The 16,089-nt window shown below is 45.1% G+C and overlaps 1 protein-coding gene across 3 annotated transcripts in view; it reads right to left on the bottom strand.

Annotated features, from left to right (window-relative positions):
* Mrtfb (myocardin related transcription factor B) overlaps positions 1–16,089 on the bottom strand; it is a 115,933-nt gene that overhangs the window by 59,687 nt on the left and 40,157 nt on the right. The window contains exon 1 of one of the 3 annotated variants that reach the window (XM_005350339.3): positions 14,729–15,271. The exons of the other annotated variants lie outside the window; for them this stretch is intronic. Coding sequence (XP_005350396.1) covers positions 14,729–14,849 — 121 coding nt within the window. The 5' untranslated portion in view covers positions 14,850–15,271. Of the gene's footprint in view, positions 1–14,728; positions 15,272–16,089 lie in introns of those variants that run through there. 3 annotated transcript variants of the gene reach the window in all.

Genomic DNA, 16,089 nt, shown 5'->3' with positions numbered 1-16,089 from the left:
TCCATCTAGCTTCTCTGACTCCCTTTGAGCCTTTAGAAGTTGACGCTTTGTCAGAATTAAGTATAGGGTATGCCGCTAAAACCCTGGGTAAGCCAGTTCTAATAGCTGGTGTTGGCACTGTATCCTGTCCTTGTGCCTTCTTACTCTGTTCACCAGCTCCAATAATTTCTTCAATCATTTCAAGTCTTTTTATTATTGTCTTTATTATTGTCTCTTTTGAATCCTGAATCTCCTGACCTGCATGAGTTTCTAGTAAAGATTGTATGGTTCTTGAGTGCCATATTCTTCCTAAATGATAGAATATGCAAAAGAATACTGAAACCTAGTAACCAGTAAATTAAGTTATCCCCATAGTAATATAAACCTTGCATGATATAACCCATTGTATTGGTAACCAGAACAGTAAAATTCGTGTTGGAAACAAAAACTGCCATATTACCTATTATCCAGCAGGTGGCGCTGTTGCCAAGTCGCGACGAAAACAGGGTCCTGTTTTAGTGTCCGCCTAGTATTTGTTAAAAACTGGAAAATGCAAGTTGCTCAACACAGTAAATGTAATTAAATCAATTCCGTTCACTGAACCATAAACCCAGAATCCAGGGGTAGGAAGAGTAACCCGGAAGCAGTGTATGCCTCTGCGTGACAAAGTCACCCTGAGGGGTTGCAGCTTTCGGCAACCGGCAACCGCATGCTCTGGTTCGCACCACTTAAGAGCTGTACTTGCAAGGGAGATTTAAAAACGACTCAGAAAAGAGCAAACCACGCAGGCAGAGACTACGCGGGCCTGTGGAGTTTAAATCCACACGGGGAGGCAGACGATAGGGTGCGTAGGGACTTGAAGGCAATCTGAGGTGTCTAAAGGGAAAACAGAAAGAACTGCAGCAAGAAAAGCCACTGTGTGATAATTTATATTAAACTGCTGGCTCCACGCACAAGGCACAGGCCATGGCTGAGGAAGGGAGGGGCTTGCGCCAAGCTGAACTTGCGGCTGGCAGCCGAGCGGGGGAAGGAGAGGTCCTAAAACCAAATGTTGGGCGCCAGGTGAAGTCACAAACAATGCCACACCAGTTTGGAATTATGATTAATAGGGTGGTATTTATTTAAAGGGGAAAAAACTTACAGATAACCGTCCCAGACAACAGCCCTCTGCACAATCAGGAAGGAGTCTAGTCGCCGGAAACGGAGCAGGAAGCGAAGAGAGCGAGAAGGGAAGTAGCCGCTTTTTAAAGGAAGAGAGACCACGCCCCAATGGGCTGGTATCTCAGCGGCTATTGGCTGGAGGAGCGGAAGGACCTCCCGCAATAGTCCCCTTCCCCTTCTGGAGTCTCTACATTAACCAGGGCTGGTCCATCATGTGAAAGACAAATCCAGTAACACTGGCTGTTACTCAGCCGCTTGCAGAGCTGCATTCCTAGCTTTCATCCTAGACGGCACACCAGCCCAGCATAACATCCTATGGTGGCACATGAGTCTGAGAAACCCACTTTCCTGGGAAGGGCTTCATGTCTGCACATGTGCCTGAGAGCTGAGACACCAGACTGCACTCATGGGCTCATCACATCAGTCTGCATGCCATTAGCAAGCCGACCAACATGGCATTCAGTGCCGTCCAGGCCCATCTTGCAAATGGCTGAAGGATAAAGAATATACAGGAAGTAGAATTCTGGTGGGAAAGCACTTCAAAACACACACCAACATATAACTTACATAATACTGTTACAAAATTTTGGCTTTTCCCTAACCAGTCTGCTCACCTTCCTAGACCTGGATGGAGGGGGGAGGACCTTGGACTTCCCACAGGGCAGGGGACCCTGACAGCTCTTTGGACTGGAGAGGGAGGGGGAGAGGAGTGGGAAGAGAGGGAAAGGGGAAGAGAAATGGGGGCTGGGAGGAGGGGGAAATTTTTTTCAATAAAAAATAAAAAAAAATTGGCTTTTCAAATTAAAATGACCAGTATCGAAATGTTTCCTACATTTGATATGATTAAAGGGATTTTCACGTATAACAAGGAATAGCATGAGCTGAGCGAGCCAAAGCAAAGCACGGCTTTGGAAGTGGGGGGGGGGGCACGGGAGGGCTATATATCACAAAAACAGGCAGAAATGACACTTTCTGGAAAAGAGTGAGCTGCAGTCAGAGAGAGGGGTCAGTATATGTTCCGTAACTATAGGACAAGGATAAGGCAAACTGCAGGTTCAGGAAAGATTCTGAGAACAAAACCCAAACCTGAGCAGTCTAGGAAAGGGCGGTAAGCTGGGACAACAGCAATGCCAGGAATGAAATAACACCTGGAGCTGATGATCCACTTACAGAGGAAACCGCAGGGCCATCAACATATCTCAGTTTCAGCTTTTCCCAAGCAGATGTTGGAGTGATTAAGAGACTGACGTCGCAGGACTCTGGAATGCACGTGTGGTTTGAGCAGGATGAAGAGAGGCCCACGGAAGCACTGCACATTTGTGTTGTCTTCTGGGTTTGGTCACGATGGCTCAAGTTGGCCTGTGTCTAATCTCTGTCTGTCATGTACTTTAGTCGCCAAATGGGATTTAATCATTGTTTTATCAGTGAGAAGGATAATGAGAAGGTCAGTTGGGAGGTCAGTGAAGGAAGCATAAGTGCTTACTCATAACACAATTGAAAAATATGAAAGAGAAATCATGCCATTTATTACTTAAGTGCTCCAGAAAATAAGGCAGTCACTATAGTTAGCAAGTCTTATTACGAACCATAAGTTACTTGGTTTCTACCAGCAGAAAAATGCCACAGGACAACACTTAAGAGTCCTTCGAAAGTTCTGTATATTGTACCTTTGTTAAAAACAAGTGCACCCTTGCAATTCTATTCCTGAGTGAAACGTAAAGAGCTCAGGTATACAGACACAAACGTGTCCACACATGTTCACAGTGGCTACACCCTCAACAGCTTAAGTGCTACAGAGTCTGGACTAGTCTACACTGAAAACGGAGTACTAAGCAGGTACAGAAAGGATACAGACCAAATGTGGGTGAGGGCCACAGAGAAGGCGCAGCACTTAAGAGCACTTGCTGCTCTCACAGATCTCAGTTTAGTTCCCAGCACCCATGTTGTGTGGTTCACAGTTGCTTGTAACTCCAGCTCCTGGGGATCTGACATTCCCTCTGGGATTTTACTCACATATGTGTGTGCATGTGCATACACATGGGGTGTGGGTGGACACATACTCTTAAAATAAATCTGAGTGCAGATGAACCTAGAAAACATGCTATGTGAAAGAAGCCAGACGCATTATATGGCACAATATTTCACTTCTAAGAGATATCCAGAACAGGCGATTCTAGAGACAGCATGTAGACCTGGGAGCAGCTGCAGATGGTGTTTGGTGTTCTTTGGAGGTGACAAAATTTCTTTGAGCCCACACTGTAGCAATCATTGTATAAGATGTACAAAACATTACTGAATTGTTTCCTTTAAAATGATTAATTTCATGTTAAGTGAATTTCACCTTAACACATTTTTTTTTTTTACATTTTTTCTTTGTTTCTTTTTTTTCAGACAGGGTTTCTCTGTATAGTCCTGAGTCTTGGCTGCCCTGGAACTTGCTCTGTATACCAGGCTGGCCTTGAACTCACAGAGATCCACCTGCCTCTGCTTCCTGAGTGCTGGGATTAAAGGTGCACATCACCACACTGGCCAACACTTTTTTTTTGTTTGTTTGTAAATAGAGGATCAGTTAGGAACACAAAAGAACTGATTCCTCAGGATCACATCTCCAATTTCCTACCTCCTGGTTTTTCCCCACCCCACCTACACAACCCCATCACTAAAATAGTTGTTTCTTATTTACTGTGACACTGACTTCTGTCCCCTCCCCGAGGGCACACGAGACAGAACATGTGACTGCCTTCAGCTCCTAAGGAAAGGGAGGTGCTGCCACATTTCAGAAGGAACTGTCGGAGGATTTTCTATGGGGAACTGATTATCCTGGAGTAAATGGTTTCATCTCATTTTATGAATCTTACAGTCTGTTCCCTCCCCCCCAAAAAAACCAACCATTTTTTGCATTTTATTAATTTACGGTGTGTGTGTGTGTGTCAGTGGGGAGCCATGGTGTGAGTGTGGAGATCAGAGGGGTAGTGGAAGTCAGTTGCCTCCTACCAAGGGGTCCTTTACCAAGGAGCCATCTGCAGTCTTTGTGCTTATTTTTGAATTGATATTGGTATTGTAGGAATAAAAAAGAAAATGTTGTTGTTGTGAAGGGTAAAGGAGACTAAAAAGGACAGGCTGTGATCAGAGGTGTGAAGCCCACACAGGTATGGTGGATCCAGATTGTTATCCTCACTGCTCACACTGAGTGTGAAATCCACTGTGGAACCTACCAGTCCTCAGATGCTAAAAGGAGCCACCAAAGGTCACGTGGTCTCAACTGTATTTGTTTGTTTATTTATTTATTTTATTTATTTATTAAAGATCTCCATCTCTTCCCCGCCACCGCCTCCCATTTCCCTCCCCCTCCCTCAATCAAGTCCCCCTCCCTCCTCAGCCCGAAGAGCAATCAGTGTTCCCTGCCCTGTGGGAAGTCCAAGGAACCCCCACCTCCATCCATTTCTAGTAAGGTGAGCATCCAAGCTGCCTAGGCTCCCACAAAGCCATTACGTGCAGTAGGATCAGAGACCCATTGCCATTGTTCTTGAGTTCTCAGTAGTCCCCATTGTCCGCTATGTTCAGCGAGTCCGGCCTCATTCCAGGCCTTTTCAGACCCAGGCCAGCTGGTCTTGGCGAGTTCCCAATAGAACATCCCCATTGTCTTCGAGTGTGGGTGCACCCCTTGCGGTCCTGAGTTCCTTGCTCGCGCTCTCTCTCCTTCTGCTCCTGATTTGGACCTTGAGATTTCTGTCCGGTGCTCCAATGTGGGTCTCTGTCTCCTTTCATCGCTGGATGAAGGTTAATATTCAGGGGGATGCCTATATGTTTGTCTTTGGATTCACCTTCTTATTTAGCTTCTCTAGGATTGTGAATTATAAGCCCACTGTCCTTTAATTATGGCTAGAAACCAAATATGAGTGAGTACATCCCATGTTCCTCTTTTTGGGTCTGGCTTACCTCACTCAGGATAGTGTTTTCTATTTCCATTCATTTGTATGCAAAATTCAAGAAGTCCTTGTTTTTTACTGCTGAGTAATACTCTAATATGTATATATTCCACACTTTCTTCATCCATTCTTCCATTGAAAGGCATCTAGGTTGTTTCCAGGTTCTGGCTATTACAAACAATGCTGCTATGAACATAGTTGAGCATATACTTTTGTTGTATGATAGGGCCTCTCTTGGATACTCCCAAGAGTGGTATTGCTGGGTCCAGGGGTAGGTTGATCCCGAATTTCCTGAGAAACCGCCACACTGCTTTCCAGAGTGGTTGCACAAATTTGCATTCCCACCAGCAATGGATGAGGGTACCCCTTTCTCCACACCCTCTCCAGCAAAGGCTATCATTGGTGTTTTTTATTTTAGCCATTCTGACAGGTGTAAGATGGTATCTTAAAGTTGTCTTGATTTGCATTTCCCTGATCGCTAAGGAAGTTGAGCATGACCTTAGGTGTCTTTTGGCCATTTGAACTTCTTCTGTTGAGAATTCTCTGTTCAGCTCAGTGCCTCATTTTATAATTGGGTTGATTAGCCTTTTACGGTCTAGTTTCTTGAGTTCTTTATTCAACTGTATTTTTAAGGTCTAATTTGCTCAAAATAAAATAAGTTTCTTCAGGTAATTTTTAAAATGTAATGCAAAGGGATGAAAACAAAACAAAACCAACAAAACAAAACAAAACAAAACCCACCAAAACAGAACCCAGTGGCAGCATGCCCTGGAAGGCGTGCTGCTTGTACTGGCTGAGCACACTTGCATCTTCACTTCCTATCTACAAGGAAGGCATCTGCAGGGGGCGCCCCAGACCCAGGGCTCAGCCACGAGCAGGAACAAACAGCATTTGCACCAGAATTTTTATGACACTTTTCTGATTAAAGCAGGAGTAACAATATGACATTAACTAAAATGCTGCACAGATTAGTATCCAAAGAAAGCTCTTCAGTGCTTTAGTGCAGTACCCTCTGCTGCATCCTTACAAGTGTACTGCTGGGGAGGGTGGGAAGTCCCATGGTGCAGCATCTTCTAACAGCACTTAAAGAGCCCACTGCAGCCAAGCGGAAATGCTACTCCAGGTCCTGCTGCTTTCTTGCACTCCTCTGTGGTACCAGGGCAGGAAGACAATGTTTTCATTACACAGCCCTGGAAATTTACGGGAACTTTGAGAACTCTCTGGTTGGCTGCTACTTCTGTTGTCATGGAAACAGACTGCTAAAAATGGGGCATGTTCCTTTAAACTGAGCCTACCTTCACTCAGATTCTTCGCCCCTTTTTGCAGAGTTGGAAGGAATGTCTGCTTGTCCAGCTATGGCCATGTGATTGATACTCTGCTGGTGGTGGAAGGGCAGAGGTCACACTAGCCATGGCAGAATTACAGAAAGACATGCACACTGTCTCACTTGGTGAAAAGGCAGTGGGAAAGCCGACTGCAGCGTCTACGTAGGCTCAGCACTCTAATAGACACCAAACGAGCAGACACAACAACGCACTCGCCTGAGGAGCGAGAGATCGGAAAGTTACAACATTTGATTTCCCCCAATCATGAGGCTCTTCATGTGAAGACGTCTTATCTACATGGCTCCAAGGAACAGGATGCTTATTTTTCTTGCTTTGGGGATAATGAAAAGTCAACACGCCTGTGCTATACTAGAAGCACAGTGGAGGTGTCTTACGGTGGGCTCCAGGTAAACCTTCTTTTACCTCTTAGCCTTCTGCAGTGCAAAAGTGTGCAGTTGTCTAAAAACTTATAGCACAAACATCTAAGGTGGGTGCTCTAAACAACAACAACAACAACAACCAGAAATTAAACAGAAAAACAGAAACATTCTTTCTATTCACTTCCTTAGCACAGCCAGTGCAACCCACTCTGGAGAAGCAGCCTCACCTGGGCTTCTCTCATTTGGTGGGTCAGGAATGTGGTGAAATAATCTAGTAGGATTAATGTCCTTAAAAGAAAGATACTACAGAGCAGAAAGCCCTGTCTCATATTATGTAACCATATAAATGCATGCACTTACATATATGTAGACTCATGTATCTATCCATGTCCATATGTGTGCAATGTTCATCAGAGCATAAAGACAATTGAACACTGTTATGATCTGTGTTATTCTAACAGCACCGCAACTATGCATAATGATCCAGGTAGTGGCTGTACTTGAGTCACCCAGCTGTCCTTTACACAACAGTTCATTACCTTCCTGGTATTACAATGGCAGGGTGTGCACAAGGAGAAAGATTGTTGACTGGTGTTTAGATTGTAAGACGGACTATCGACTGGCAGTGATCTTCCATTAAAACAAATAAGAATAAGTGCAATTTGCACCAATGAACAAGGATGCTAAAATCTGCCATTTAGATGCAAAGTGAATTCACATTACCTAAAAGGAAGGTTCATCACTAGGAAATAGTAGACAGCTAGGAAACTGCCTGCCTCTTTGTTCTTCTGTGTCAGCAGCGTAGAAACCAGTCTGGTTGTGCCCCAAGTTAAAAGAGAAGCAAAGTGGGGTTGGTTCCCCGTGCTGTCCCACCACTGAGGACTTCCTGCACAGCAGGCCCTACAGGGAGCTTCTCTGTCATCACCCAGCTCCCTTCCCAGGAGAGCCACGAGGTGGACACAGATGCTTATTTTTTCAGAGAAATTAAGTACATATCTATTCTCATATGTAAACTAGTAAGAAACAGAAGCAGAATTAAGACATTTCCACAAGTAATTGTTTTTTAAAAAAAAATTAACTCATTAAAAAATATTAACTGAATTACATGGCATTGAGCTTTTCTTGTAGCACCAACCTCCCTTAGCAGTGCTGCTGACCACACTGACTGTATGCAAGGGAAGGCTTGCTAATCGGAAGTCCAGCTCTCTAGGCTTCCAGCCTCCAGGGTGTGGAAACAGTGGCTGCTGTGGAAGACACAAACTCTAAGCTGAGCCGTCCTCACCATTCAGCTCCTGCTCAAAACCAACAGCCTTGGAAAGCCACCATGAGGAAATATCTGAAAACCCAAAGCTGGGAACACTATTCTTAAGACTTTTCAATGAGACTGGTGTTCCAGTAACCGTCACGTTACCATGGTGAGGTGACATCTGCAGGTCCACACAGGTACTTTCATGTGACTCACCAAATCACAGAGGGGTGAGTCTGATGGGATTCTCCTTTTTTAGGTGAAGGGATCAAGGCAACCCCAGAAGCCTGTGCACAAATATCTCTGCTGACCCACCTCAGGAGATGACATCCTGCCCTGCATCAGGGTAAACTCAGCTCTTTCCCCGAAACTCTCGAGTCCAGAAGGAGTGGATTTATAAGAATAATGCTGATGGATATTGGACAATGGTGGTCCACATAAGGGTGGAGAGGGTGGGCTAGACAGGGCCTGGCAGCAGTGTCTGGCGTCCGGAGTGAAACTGGAGGAGGGGAGGGAGACTGTGCTGTGGTGGCTTAGACCAGGGCCAACACAGGCCTCCTGGACAAGTTCTGGAGTCAGGGCAGGCCTTAGACACTGTGGGATTGGGTTTACTCCCCTATAGGGGAATAAATCTATATATAGCAGACTGCTACCAGAGGCACTGAGCAGTGTGTACAGCTGAACAGGTCTGCACTTCACCATGATGGCTCTTGCTAGCAGGGGTGCAGGACTGTTGGAAGTGGAGTGAGGTCAACTCTTCCACATGGGCAGACCCCTTGGGAGGCTGGGCCACAGTGCTGAGATGATGTGCCCGAGAGAATGCCTTTCTGAGAAAGGACAGACAGACTTGGTGACTCACTCTTATGGCTACTCTTGCTGTGAGCACTGGTTGAAGAGAGGTGATGTGCATTGAGATGGGAAAGCCTGAAGGAATATGTGTGGTGTAAGAAATAAGATGCCTGGGAAGAACATCGAGATAGGTGACCATAAGCATCTGAAAAGGGGCTGGTTCCACAGGCTGGACTAACTGGCTCACTTGGACCAAAGCACATGTAGTTTTCTTCTGGTGTCTCTCTCTCTCTCTGTGTGTGTGTGTGTGTGTGTGTGTGTGTGTGTGTGTGTGTGTGTGTGTGCATTTACATGTGTTTGGACTTTTATATTGTCATCTTAGCTTCCCAATTTTCAGCCTATATAAGCTTTTAGAATGCCATGGCTATGGAGGGTCACAACATCTACCACAGTCCTATGTAGAAAGCACTTCCTTTTTGTTAAATGACATAATTTTCAGCTGGGTGGTGGTGATGCACACCTTTAATCCAAGCACTTAGGAGGCAGAGGAAAAGGCAGACAGATCTCTATGAGTTCGAGGCCAGCCTGGTCTACAAAGTGAGTTCCAAGACAGCTATGGCTACACAGAGGAACCCTGTCTCAAAAAACCAAAACGAAAATCAAAAACCATGATTTTCAATAAAAATCAGACTATATAGCTTCATCTCAAAAGCAGCATACACCCATCTGAAAACAGTGAATCATACCTGAGAAAGGGACTTTTCTCCATTCACATGCTAAGTCACTTGAATATGAAACTGCATCTTTTCAAATTTACTTATTAAACATTAATTTAATAATAACTCACATGTATGGTACTTTCACTTGGTAGAATGAAGACAGAAAACAAGTGAAAATTCCCAGAGAAATCAAAACAGGTACTGTAAAATTCACGTCCTTGAGTTACACACGGAGCATATTCAAGTGACTTATCATATTTGTCTTGTCTAAACTGGCCATTTCCTTGCGTGTGTCTCTCACTAGGGCTCAAGATCCTTAGCAATCCATTATGTATCCCGGCTTAAGCAAAAGACTACCAGCTGAAGCAGAGCAGAAGAGGGCCAGTGAGAGAAAGTGCTGATAGTACTTCTGTCTGGAACAGGAATGAACATGGGATCATGCCCCGCCTTGGGGATCTGTGTTTGCCCTCACACCCCCTGCAGTGCCTTTCCGACACTGGCTTAACTGAGTCCGCAAGACTGATTTATATCCACTGTTTGTTTAAAGTAGGGTGGGTGGGTACAATACTCCTGAAATACAGTTGCGGGGCTGGGGCTAGAGCTCAGTCCCAGAATGCTTGTCTGGCATGGACAGGCCCTACATTCAGGTCCCACACTGCACAGAAAGAGGAAGAAACGTCTGTGGAGTGATACCATTTCTGTGGGGTGCAGGACTTGAGGTTAAGTACAAACAGGATAGATGACTGTGTCCCCAAGAACCATTAAGATCATGATGTCAGGACAGATGTTCAACACAGTGGTCTCTGGTGAAATGTCAGTGACTCCAGGAAGTTACTGGAGGTGTGCAGAGGAGGACCAAGTATTTTCAGAGCTTCACTGAGTCCAGGCTAGTGGATCTTCCTGCTTCAGCACCCCGAGCGCTAGGACTTTAGGACTGGTGTAATTAACTTTCTTTAGGGAAGGTATCAGGGAGTACATGTTAAGAGGCTTTGGCCTGCAAAGCTGAAGAACAGAAGGCCCAGGTCGCACTGTCTGGGCAGACTTGCTGTGACTGTGTCCTAAGGCAGTGCTTTAAAATTTTTTTTAAATTAACCCTCTGCCCCATTTTTGAGGTTTCCATGCTGTCCAGGTCGGTCCTTCTGCCTCAGCCTGGGGGCGGATGGGACTGCAAGTGTAAGCTGCTGGACTGGCTGACAGATAAACACCCGCAGGATTTCATGACTTCATTTCTGCCACAAAAAAAGCTAAGTGCTTTTGCAAAGTTATTTATCTTGCTTATTTTCTCTTTCTGGGTTGGATTCCCTAGAATATCTCAGACAAATATTCTTTCTTTCCTTAAGCAAATTTAATGTTCCAGCAGGGCATGGCCTGTTCCCTCAGCAAACCGCCACAAACTGACACTTCACCTAGCAGCTCCCTCAGCTCGGAAACCCTCCTCCTCCTCACCTCAGTACTGAAGGGTGAGGCCAGTGAAAGGGCCCAGACACTGGAACGCTGTCAAAGGACAGCTGCCTTGGGATACGTCAGCTCCTGGCTGGGTCTGCTGAGTGAGATGCAGAGGGGTCGTGAAGGCACTTTCAGCCAAATACACAATCCAGCTTTCTTTCTATTTTATCTCCACAGCAAAGAGTTCTTCATCTCAAATTCTACTTTTCCCTTTTTACTACAAGTACTACCACTTTGCCTTTGATGAATACAGTCTATCATTCATTTCAATGGCAACTCAGTAAGAGGCTTATCTGAATTAAATAAAGAACCTCAGCTTATTGGCTATTCCTGGAAATTCCTATGAATACTCCTTTTGTTGTCATGCTGCAGAACTAAGTAAATTTAAGTTCATGTGTTCTGAGCATAATTAGAAAACGTTCAAAGCCCTTGTAGACGACGTTGATGCTAAGATTCTCCACTGCTTTCACAGAGGGAACGGATATAAGGGAATGCTCTATTTTGAATCTGTTCAGGGAGTTCATGACAATTGCTGCTTCTCACTCAGAGCAGAAAGGAGCAAAATTCTCCAGCTACACACCCTGACTGGGACTTACCAAAATGTTCCCACAACAGTAAGCATTAGCTCACTGTTAAAGTAAGAGTGTGGTGCTATCTTCTGCTGTTCAACTGATTCCCTTGTATCTACAGCAACTACCAATGGAGAACTTTTCCCTTGGCCTGGGGGCGTGATTCACTGGTAGAACACTTACTAACCATGTATCCCCTGGATGAGATGGAGGTACAGCTTTAACTGTTCCACATGATACTAAACTTGTTGATGTATTGCAAAAATTCTATAAAGTTGTATGTGCGTGCGTACGTGTGTGTGCGTGCGTGTGTGCGTGCATACATGTGTGTGATGGCATGAGTACAGAGGTCAGAAGACAGTTTGTGGGAGTCAGTTCTCTTCCACTACATGGGTCCCAGGGATTGAACTCATGTAGTCAGTCTCAGAGGCAAGCGCTTTTACCCACTGAACCATCTTGCTTTCCCAATATAAACAAATAAAAATCCTTATATCCTTGATTATTTGCTTACAAAATCTGAACCCCACCCCCAGTAGCCCAATATTAATTTCAGCCAATTAGCACTGTCAACAGTTTGGAAAAGACTTCTGGCCCTTACAGCAGACACAAGTCCACAATACCAGAGGGACCAGGCTGGTGGCCCTGTCACTAGAATCAGATGAGCCATTCATTGCCTAGAAACTTATGATCTGATAATGGAGGTGTGTAAAGAGTTTATAGGTTGGGTCTTCAAAGTCACAAATGCAACCTTCTTAATAATGAGTAGAAAAATCCAACAGTATTGAAGTGAAAATCATAACTACCTTCAATAAGTGCCTCTTAACACACAAAGATAAACTATTAGGCATTATTAATAATCATTTACAGATTTACCTCTTTTGCCAAAACAGCAAGGGATCCACTTAGATTTGAAGCATTTTCAGAAGTCAGTCTTAGACATCCAGTAACTCTCTCAAGAAGCACTGCAACTGATGCACAGGAGGACAGTACCTGGCTCCCAGGTCACGAATGGCGAATACACAGCCATCACCTTATTATGCACCCATAGCTGGTACTGGGGCTCACTGACTTTCAGGGTTCAGTTCTTCATAGGAACAAGTTATTTTCATATGACCCAAATAAAGGAGTTTTCAAAAAAAATCATTTTTCTGTTCCGACTAAATTCAGGTCTGAGGAAGCAGACTACCCTTGATTTGATATTTGGCTGTATCACTTGACTCTCATCCCCTACTATTGAAAATCAGTGGGAAAACATGATCCGATAAGAAAGCATGTCAAAACCCTATTCCATGCAATTCCAGTGAGATGTGAATTTCACTATCAGTCATTTCTGTGGACTCTCTTGAAACACGAGGTTCTCTCCTTTACCTCTTTATGAGGTACATTTCTGAAAAGACAGGCCACTTCTTAAACTTTAAGTTTTGCACAGAACCAAAGGGTTTACAGGGGATGAGAGTGAGCATGGCACCGACACTGCCTCAGTCTCCTGTGTACATGCAAGGACGTGGAGACTGCTCCTCTTTGTTGTATAGAGCAGTGAACACACCCAGGGTCACAAAAGTGATGCTGCACTGGGCGCGAACCTAAAGACCTGTCACCCCACAGACCATCTCTGCTCTTCCAATGCTGCACTGTTTACTGCATTGCATAACCCCCAGGATTGCCATGGAGATTTTAATTATGTAATCAATCAGTCACGATCTTTCTACCATGTACACACGTATGCAGGCTATGTATGGTGCTGGGAACTGAACCTGCGACTTTTCTATACTAGGCACATGCCCATACCTGCAGTCCCCTTCCTCATGTTTTTGATCCTTGCGTCCTAAGCTCCTTAAGCCACATTCAACAATTCTGATATCTTTTTATTTCTCCAATTTGCCTGATCTTACAAGCACACAAAGTGTTTTCTAAATAGATGACATTAAAAGGAAATGACACTTAAATGTCTTAAATGATGCAAAGCGAATTCTTAAACTGTTTATCAATGCATGCTTTAAAACTTTAAGCCTTCCACCCCCCTCCATGAGTCTCCATGTGTCCTAAAAACTCACTTGGCACTGGCTTCTTAACATTCTGCAGTAGCACATGTCGTACGTAAGCAGAACACACCTATTGTTCAGTTCTTAGCAACAGTTACTTCACTGTATATTATCTGTTGTGACCTAGATGTTTGTTCTACCCAATGCCATAGGCAGTTCAACTCCCAAGTCCCGTCACCACATTTTCACCCTTAACCATCTGAGAGAAAAGGGTGGAAGCAGCACCCAGTGCTGCTCAGGGCAATGAGGTTTCTCACAGACTGGCTCTCTGTAGGAGGAACAGAAACTGGAGAGAACAGGAGGGGTCTGCAGACAGAACTGAGAGCAAGGAGAACGGAAAGCCTCCCAGAGAGGACCAGAAAACCAGTTTTAAAGCTGAGTGGGCATTAGGATGAGCAGCACTGAGGTCCGGATGGAGGAAAAGCTGTTCTTTTCGGACCCTGGCTTCCTCTCCATAGCCCTGCTGTGCTCTCAGCCCTGAGAGAAGAGTGCTGCAAACAGGAGCAGGAGCAGCATTCCCAGACCCTAGCCATCTCCTTCATCAGTTCAGCGCTCACTGACGATGAGAACCAACAGTAGCATGCTCAAGCTTATTTGTTTGCTTAAAAAAAAAATCAAACTAGGCAAAGTGCTTTTTAAGGCAAAAATGCTTATAATGCACACACAGTTGACTCATCATTTCAGGACTCAAGTAAGAAAGAGCCAGCTACCTTTCTGTTGCTAAACAACAAAAAGCCAACATGCTAATCAGTAACAATTAATTTTCCTAGAATTAGGTGATTGTAAACACAAAGCAATGTTCTGATTAATAATGAAAAGGAAATGGCCTCTCGCAAAACCATAGGGATTTTTTTTTTGGGGGGGAAGAACCTCCAAACTGGGGAAAATGAACAAACAAATCAAGAGAAATTTAACTGAAACAGATCCCTAATGCCCACTGCAAACCACTCGAGTCGCTGTCTGTCAGCACTCGCTCTCTGAAGGCAGCTGTCACCACACAGAACTTGGACAGTGTAAGGGTCACAGTGAACAGACAACAGACACACGGATGGTAAGCAGACAGACGTGGTAGGCAGACCGGCATGCCAGCTGCCAAGGTGACAGGAATACGAGCATCCTGCCCGTGTCCAGAGACAGACTGACCTTCCTTGAGACTCTTCTGGTTGGTCCCTTCAAGGCATTCCTTTTCTTTGAAAGGATCAAAATCCTCAGCAGTTAGAATCTCTGGGAAGCCCTGTTGCTGCTTCTTGGAGCTATCGATCATGGTGAGAGGCTTCTGGAGACAAGCAGCATCCAGCGGGAGAGAAGCTCGCTTTTCAGGAAGCAGAAAGCACACAATACTCCGGTCCTGCTCCCTCCTCACAGTACACTAACCACGGGGCAATCAGGTCTCTAAGTGGCAGAAGGCAGCCATTCTCCTAGAGTTCCCAGCTTGACCTGCAGACACACTCTAGTGGGTGGGAGCCCTTAACTCTCTTCCACATTGGGAGGAGGCAGAGCCTGCGAGGCACGACTCTTAAGATCCCACCCCCTTTCCCAGCCATCCTCTTTCCCTTTGCCGTTCCAGTTTCCCCCACGCTCCGCTCCGTGCTTGATCTGCAGCTAGATGGTCCCAATCATCTGAGGAGCACTGAGTCAAACAGTTAAAAATAAAACCTCTAGCTGTTATAGAGAAACCTCTGCTGCTAGCAGGAAGATGGAATGCTGCCTATAGTCTCTTCCAGGCTCTCTAAGCAAAGCCTTGGGCAGTACAACACTTTAAACCGGCAGGACAAACACGTGTGTTACTCATGAAATTCTCTAGCTACACAACCAAGTGGCAAGGGCACCCAAAGAAAGCCGACGTCACACCGAATAAACATGTTACCAGCACATCACTCCCATGCTCCTTTGTGGGAGCCCTTTGCTGTACAGGGCTATCCCTGGCAGAGAGAGAGTCAAGGCTTTGCGCCAGGAAGGCACTGCAAACACAGTTGCTTCCCTGGCCATTGAGAGCCCAGCAGAGCAGCAGTTTGCCTTTGTGCCGCTAGTCGGCATAGAGAGCTAAAATCACCAGGGTTTTTTTTTTTTTCTTTTTAAAGGAGAATAGTCCTCCCAAGTACAAAGCAATGCCACTGATATCTTAGACTTCCTAACAGATTCAACCAGTGAAGGGCTGGAGTTTCATTTCACAACAGGAACATCTTCCCTGCAAGGCACAGGCTGTTGCCAATACATGCAAGGGGCATTCTGGCAGGAAATGTCTACAACGGAAACTCCTGCAATGTGGAAATGTCTGCTTCCATACACACCAAATACAGACCAGCAGACCTGATACTCTCATTTTAAGAGTTCAAACCATGTGCCATCAAATGACGGGCAGTGGCCCATGGAGCTGAGTCCATAAGGAATCTATTGCCTGAGTTTTTAACGTGTGCACAGTCAAGGGAAGGGCTAAGCTGGAAGAAACCATGAGAAAATGGCTGGCAACCCTGTTCCAACTGATGAGGCAACACTAATGGAAG

This window comes from Microtus ochrogaster, chromosome 7 (assembly GCF_000317375.1).
Source record: "Microtus ochrogaster isolate Prairie Vole_2 chromosome 7, MicOch1.0, whole genome shotgun sequence".
NCBI classification, from domain to species: domain Eukaryota; kingdom Metazoa; phylum Chordata; class Mammalia; order Rodentia; family Cricetidae; genus Microtus; species Microtus ochrogaster.
Note: the sequence above shows the minus strand (reverse complement) of the source record. Positions and strands in the feature narration are given on the sequence as shown.